Source organism: Mastomys coucha, chromosome X (assembly GCF_008632895.1).
Source record: "Mastomys coucha isolate ucsf_1 chromosome X, UCSF_Mcou_1, whole genome shotgun sequence".
NCBI lineage: Eukaryota > Metazoa > Chordata > Mammalia > Rodentia > Muridae > Mastomys > Mastomys coucha.
In genome coordinates, this window is record NC_045030.1 from 151,062,751 (window position 1) to 151,070,599 (window position 7,849).

The 7,849-nt window shown below is 38.1% G+C and overlaps 1 protein-coding gene across 3 annotated transcripts in view; it reads left to right on the forward strand.

Annotated features, from left to right (window-relative positions):
* The window catches only part of Smpx (small muscle protein X-linked), a 133,229-nt gene that overhangs the window by 102,914 nt on the left and 22,466 nt on the right, over nt 1–7,849 (forward strand). For 2 of the 3 annotated variants that reach the window (XM_031370033.1, XM_031370015.1), the window contains exons 4-5: nt 1,412–1,559; nt 3,352–4,627. In XM_031370033.1, the coding sequence (XP_031225893.1) occupies nt 1,412–1,543 (132 nt within the window). In that variant the 3' untranslated portion in view covers nt 1,544–1,559; nt 3,352–4,627. Of the gene's footprint in view, nt 1–1,411; nt 1,560–3,351; nt 4,628–7,849 lie in introns of those variants that run through there. The other variant, XM_031370025.1, reaches the window with a different exon arrangement.

A 7,849-nucleotide genomic window follows, 5' to 3' on the forward strand; every position in this document is an offset into this window, starting at 1 on the left:
CTCACCCGAGAGAAAATGGCGAATCCCGCCCGGGTCTCTGGCCTAAGGCGCCTCCGGGCTGGCTGCTCAGTTTATCCAATTCTTGATTAAGCATATGGAGTTATGACAGTTTTGCACTTGGGACTATGTTAGAGTCTTCTAAGAAGAGGACATTTAACATGCAGAGTATTTATTTACTGGGGGAAACCACCAATAGGAAAGATGGGAGAGAGCTACAGGAGAGTTGTTGAGACACAGATCCAGCTGAACAAGAAGGAGGGGCTTGGTGGAAGAAACACAGACCTCAATGTAGTTTTAAGCCCAAGTCTCTGGCCTAAATTTCTCCTAGGAGGTGTCCCTGTCTCCCAGGTGTGGGCCCACCTTGGGAATGCTGCTGCCTTTAGTTCTTGTTTACAGCAGGTTTGGTAAAAGTGCCCACAGCATGGCAATGGATAAACTTTAGTGACAGGAGTTAGGGCATCCTGAAGTAATCCCATCCAAGGCATGATATTCTGGTTATCCGGGTGATCAAATGTCCCCCAATACCTATTTTAAGGTAGATTGGAACAACAGACTAGCATGCTATTTTCTCCTGTAGTAACTAGATGGAGCTATAGGCAACAACTGAGCTTAATGTTTTATAGTCTTTTTTCAACGTGCGCTTGGTGTATGCATATAAGAGGTTTGGGTTATAAGACTGATTAGTTAAGCAAAAAATTAAGTATACATTTCAGTCCTTATCAATGACACTGGAGGAATTACACGCAAACAGAAAAAGCTGTGAATCCCTCCCTAAAATGGAGAGTCCTTTAAAGATAGGAAATTTAAACTACTTCTCAAAGCAGTAGGCAAAGGTTGGCCTTCTCTGTCATTCCCTCTCATATTTAAAGCCCATACTCAAAGATGTTTTCCTTATGTCCTTCTGAGTTTATGTTTCCCAAAGGCACCATATGACACAAGGCTGAGAGCCACTATACTTCAAACACAGTTGTGCACACTTTTGTACTAATTAGGGCTAGCTGTGCCCTGACAGTTTACAGATTCCTGCCATCAGGTATCTGATAATGGGATGATACTAAATTAGGTCACTTTTAGGAAATGCTTTTGTGGGAAATACAACTCCATCTAAGTGTTGGTAGTATTTCTTAGTTACTAGACACTGAACTGTTGCCTAACATGTCCTAAGTTATATGGAGAGGACTTTTTCCCCCTCACAACATTATTTTACATTCCTATACAAACTTCAGGGAATTTTATTGAAACTCTAAGGCTCTCTGTACACGAACATCAGAGGAAGTTGCCATGCCAAAATTGTACTCTGACATTCTTTCTTTGATATTTGTTTGCTTGCTCTATGCCAGGAACCAGAGAGATCAAATCTCCTTGGTTTGGGGTGAATTGAATTTCTTCCCCCCACCCCTCTTTTTTCCAGGAAGCTCCTGCCACCTCGGAGGAAAAGAAGCCAATTCCTGGAATGAAGAAATTCCCGGGACCTGTTGTCAACTTGTCTGAGATCCAAAATGTTAAAAGTGAACTGAAATACGTCCCCAAAAGTGACCAATAGTTCAAAGAAAGTAAAGGTGAGTAGAAAAGCAGTCTCTTTGTCTGAAAGAGACAATTTCCAAAGATGAGTCTTTACCAGGGGCGTTCAATTTAGACCACATTTTGTGTATGGTTTTCAGGAGAAAGCCATGCCTTCAGGTATATCTTATTCCATAAGTACTTGGGGAACAAGCAAGGATGTTTGCCTATTGGTTCTTTTCTGAACATTCTTCTAGTTAGGGAAGCTTAGATGAGGGCGGGAGCCCTATGTCATCACACACGTTTTCCCACTATATACCATAAGAACCAGTGGCCTATTGCTTTGGTAAGAGGATCTGTCAAACAAGTAGCTGTGTAGATTAGGAAGTGGGAGGAGGCAGCACTGCATGCATTCAGGCCTCAAAAAAAGTTGTAACCAGAATATGTCCAAAGCAGACCAAGAAGCCCACCCACTAATCAAGTGTGGGTGCAGATGCGACAAGGGTAGGTTCAAAACTGTGCACATTGCTCCAACAAGGTACTTAAAATACTTACTTTCATTTTAATTGTTTAGTAATGATTCCCCGGTTAGGACCCGTCCAACTCTCTGTCTGCAGAGAGTTCTTATTAACTGGAAAATAAATTCTGCCAACAGAGTGTGGGTTGACAAAATCATAGCTCTTTCTCCTAGGAGACGCTAGGAGCAAACCTGTTTTTTGCCAGCATTACTAAACCCCACGATGCACAATCTTCTCCATCCATTAACTAGAAGTCTGGAGGAAAATCTATATGGGAAGACACAAAAGGCTTTTATCTCATTGATTGTTCATTTATTCATTTGTCCCTTCCTCCATTTAATCAATATTTATGGATGGCAGGAAGATTTATCACTTGCCACTGTGTGAAGAGCATTATATCTATTTTTCCCCAAGACATGGTCTTACTTTATAGCTGAAGCTGGGCTGGAGCTTTCTGCCATCTAGATCAGCTCCAAAATCCTCCTCCTCAGCCTCTCCAGTGCTGAGATGAGATGCATGGCTTACCATGCTTGGTTCCAGTGTTTCTTATAAGCTTCTTGATACTCAGTTGTCACCTTCATTCTTGAAATGAGTCTTAGGGAGATTGGTTCTTCAGTTACCTACTGCTTTGATTCCCACGTCTCACTTCACCATACAGATTGATTGCATAAGCCCTCCTTGCACTGAGATTGAATATTGACTCAATAGATAGCACTAACAGAAGGCTTGTGAGGCAGTCCAGTGGGTTATTGTGATATTTGTTTCATACTTATCTAGACCTTCTAAAGATATTTTCAAGGTTTCCTAGCAGAAGAGAAGAGTTGGCTGGTTCTTTTCTCTCTCCATTCCTTCTTCCTTCCCTTCTCTGCTTGAGTTTGAAGAGCAAACAACTCTAGCCATTTCTCTCCTTTACTCTCCTGTTAGACAACAGGTGTCTGGTAAAGAACATTTATAACTAGCCTGTAAAATTTCTGCACTTTTTTTCTCAGAACTAATATGTATAGGTAGAAACTTTGGCCCTTGATGTCAAGATACCTAAGTCCTGGTAGAAAGAGAGTAGATCAGAGTGTAAATATGTCATGAGTTAGGGGTTTCATCTTTGAAGATGTCTGATGGTTGCTTTGATCCATTATGTAAACAAAAAAGACAATAGTGTTACTTTGGAACAGTAGATAATCAAGGGTAGGGCAATTCTAGGACAATGGAAAGGGATAGACTCTGGACCAATGATAATAAGCCAGCTTGTTAGGACAAAACAGGGCAATACAGCATTAACTTTTAGGGCAGAGCAACATGAGACTTTACAACTTGTCTGTTTCTCTTATTTTTCCAGTGGTAAAAGTGCTCATTGATAACAAAGCACTAGAAAGGAACAATGGAAGCATTAAGTTGGCAGCAATGCAGCAGTTATAAGAAGAGAAATGATTAACAGGGGTAAAACCTAAGAAGAATCCTACAATTTTGCAAACAAACACCAGGATAGCAGCCATGCAAAGCCCCGGCACTGATGAAGCTCTAGAGAGAAACCGTTATCCCAAAAGTCATAGGGATTCTTCTACTCAGTGGTGAACATGGCACCCTGGCCACATGCTTTGTGGCAGACAGACTTCATATACTGTTGTACACACAAACCTGGAAACTCTGAGATATGTAAAGCAGTTTTGTGGCTTGTCATTTTTGAATAAATACATATGCATTTATGGGGTGTGATGTGGTAATTCAGTACATATAATCAATCAAATCAGGGCGATTAGCATGTCTCCTAAAATGTTTGTAATTTTTATCCCTGGAAGCTTCACATTCTTAGTTCTTTATAGTACATGTAATAGACCACATAAAGTACTGTTATTCAACTATGTTGTACCATGTTAGAAACCATTACTCTTAACATACTGACCTTTGGCATCTATTACCCAACTTTTCTCTGTCCACCTTCCTCCTACATTTCTTAATCTCCAGCAACCACTATTTTATAATCAACTTCTGAAAAAAGCAATATTTTTAGCTTTTGCATATGAATAGGAACCACATAGCCTTGATTTTTAAAACACTTAAAGCCCCCCAGCTCCATCCATCTTGCTTCAAATCCCAAAGACTTTCATGTTTTATGGACAAATACTATTCCACTGTGTGTATATGTCACATTTTGTGTATCTATTTACCACTACATACATCTTTCATTTTAAAAAATGCAAACTAGAGGCTGGAGAGATGTCTCAGTAGTTAAGAGGATTTGATGCTCTTGCCTAGAATCTTGTTTTGGTTCCCAGTATGTACATGGCAGGTCACAATGGTCTGTAGCTCCAGTTCCAGAGATAGCCCCCTTCTGCCCTCTTCTTTGGGCATGCATATGGTTCACATATGTACATGCAGGCAAAACATTCATAAAATAAAAATAAACAAATCTTTTAAAAATGCAAACTTTTAATAATTCTTAGTAATTCACTTTATAGATTTTGGTAATGCATGAAAGTAATAATTTGTGGAATTTATCCCACTTGCTGTTACCAGCTAGGGAAGACACTTCCATTTTTGTTAATGCAAATCTATTTGTCATACAAACATATACCAAAATATATAAAATAAAAGAAAATTTAATTTTTCAGCAACTTGTTTGCTTTACTTTTAAAAGAACATTTATGTCCAGATAAGACATACTTGCTAATCACCAGTCATCCAGAGAGATGTCATCTCTGGAAAAGGAGAACATAAGGTGCTCATTACTCTTAAATGGTAACAGTACACATCACTGTCACTCTTGTTTATTCAAGTGCTAATTTTGAGAGTACTGACAGGAGGGCAAATTGTTGTATGCACATATTTGATAAGAAGTACAATTAGCACCTACCAACAGACCCCAAAGTACACGAAACAAAAGCTGACAGAATTGAACTGAGAAATAGACATTTAATAATGAAGACTTGAAATCTCCATATGCAATAATAGGTGGGTATGTTTGCTCATGTCCCTAATCCAGGAGGCCGAGGAGGAGAGATTGTTATGAGTTTGGGGCCAGCATGGACTATATAGTGAGCTTCAAGCCAGCTTTGGATACAGAATAAAAGGATCCCACTTTTAGTAAAAGAGCAACAAGAAATAGAATATCTGAGCAATGGAAATTAATTAGATCTTACAGGCACATATTGACCCCTCTACCAAACAAGTCAAGACTATACAACCTTCTCTAGTACCCAAGGAACATTGTCTATGATGTAGAATATAAAATAAGTCTTAATAAATGCATAAGGATTGAAGTCATGTATAATAAATCAACTCATTTAAAATTATGACTCAATAACAGAGGACAGTTTAGAAATTCACAAAGTTGTGGAACTCCAATAACACATTCCAAAATAACTAATGAGTCAACAAAAATGTCACAGGAGAAATTAGAAAGTATTTTCAGAATAATGAGAAAAATCTCCAGCTTACTGAAACGGTTGGGATACAGTGAAATCAGAACTTATATATAGAGAGTGCTTTCATGTAGATATTTATGGATGAAAAGGAAGATCTCACACATCAATAACCAAATCAATTATCATTGATAGCTCTGTATTTGGGTAATATGATTAATATTAATTTGTGAATGGAAACATTCTTGTGAAACGACAAAGAATATTAAGTTTAAAATCAATTTATATAGACCCTAAAGTAAAGCCTGATGGTTCATTCCTATAATATCAACACTTGGGAGGCTGTGGGCAGGAGATTATTGTGATCTTCAGGTCAGCTTGGGCTAAAGAGTATACTCTTGCCTTAAAACCCAGAACAACAACAACAACAACAACAAAAAAAAACCAACTAAAAAAAAAATCCCCCAAGAAACTACTGAAAAAATATAACAGAATCTTGGAAATTAAAAGTAATTGCCCCAAATAATTTCCCTTCTTAGTATAATACTTTGACCTGTTTCCTCTTATTCCCTGTATGTAAATATGAGCTACACTACACAAAGTTGTTAACAATATGGAGATTTGTGGTCATAAAGGCATGGTCTCAGTTTCTTCTACCTTTGCAACTTTGGGCTCAATGTCTCTATTTTGTTAATTCATAATAAGCAGAAAAGAGCATACCCTGTTTGTGGTACCTTTGAAGGCTAGAGCAGTGCTTCTAGAAAAAGTGTATGTCAGCACAGTGCCTAGGCTAGGCAATGACTCATACAATGAGAGCTGGTTCTTTTAGCCTCTTTTGCTGACATACTATCATTCATAGCATTTCTACAGTTTTGCATCTTGCTTTTTCCATTGTACAGTTTATCGTAAGAGTGATTGTTTTTATGTCGCTTTGCAGCCTGCAGGACTAAGATGATTTATTTTTCGTAGTCTGACTTATCATGATTTCAGAAGCTATTCCCTCTACAGAAGAGAGAGGACTGATTTATTGATTTATATAAAACTATATGTAAAAAGGAAAACAAAACCAAAAGGCTTCTCCTAATGTCTTCTCTGTTTTTTGTTGGGCAGGTTTTTTTTTTTTCCTCAATTTTGATGTGTTCCCTGTTTTGACCTAACTATATAGGTTCTATTCTCTTTCTCTAAAGGAAATGGTGGTTTCCAACTTTTATTGAAGCTGCCTTTCTTTTTATTTGTAACCTCCTTTTTCTATTCTTCACTTGGTTTTTCAACTACATCAAGGTTTCAGGGTTTCATTTAGTTGCTTTGTTGCCTCATAAAGCTTTTGTGCTAGGACATATTTACAACCTGCATAGAAACAGTTGGATCAGGACCTAATTCTGCATATTTGTATATACTGGCATGTAATTTTTCTTGGGCCAAAGGACAGTTATGACTGGCACATGCTTTGCTTTCAATATTTCAATATTTTCTCTACTCAGTGCTTTATGACCTAGGATATAGGATGTGTGTGTGTGTGTGTGTGTGTGTGTGTGTGTGTGTATTGTCCCTTGGAGGACATTTGGCAATGTCTAGACAAATTGGTGTACAGGGTGGGAAAGAAGACATAGATATTGTTAAACTTCCCATAATGTCCAGAACAGCCCCCTACACAAAGAATTATCCAGCCCCAAATGTCAGTAGTGCTAGCAAAGAATAAACCTAATTTTCTGCTTGAGAGATTAATGTCACATCCAAGCAGTCTCTTCACTGCACTTTATAGAAATTAAGATGCTAAAGGAAAAAGGCACAGGAATTAACTATCTAACAGGTATAGTTTTTACTATAATTAACTTTGTGGAAGTAAGGTATTCAGATATAATTTTTATACGTTAGTAAATTAGGTATTTATAATATATCTAATATATCTACCTGGGTTATACAATTATCTTAGTAGTTCTGCAAACTTTTAAACTCAATGGTATGTACTAGTAGCAAATATAAGTAAGGAAGAGCACCATTATAATTTCTTCACCGCCATGAGCAGTCCCCATGTGTTATATGCTTGGGAATGGCTGATACAGCATCCTGTGTTCCACAATCATATTTCCCTTACCTCTTGTGTCAACCACAAGGGATGGCTTATTTACTTATGGCCCAGTAAATGCTAAGAATGGTTATTCAGTTGCACTAGAGTCACCCTGCTTGTAAGTCACTCCAGCATCTGCAAAACTATTCACCCAGTCCTTTGAATCACTGCCACCTGCTGCATTCTTTTAAAAAATGTCCTTTTAGTCAACAATAGTCCTTTTGAATATTTTCCTGTGCCAGCTCTGAGTGAAACAAGCAAAGGTCACAAGTCTGCAGAAACTTCCCTCCCACCAAGGAGGGTATTGAGCCACAACTCTTATGTGCTGGCTTATTTGTTTCTTTGTTTGAATGTTTACCCATTCATTCATTCAGTCACCATCTAGTAACTGTAAAGGATTCCCCCCT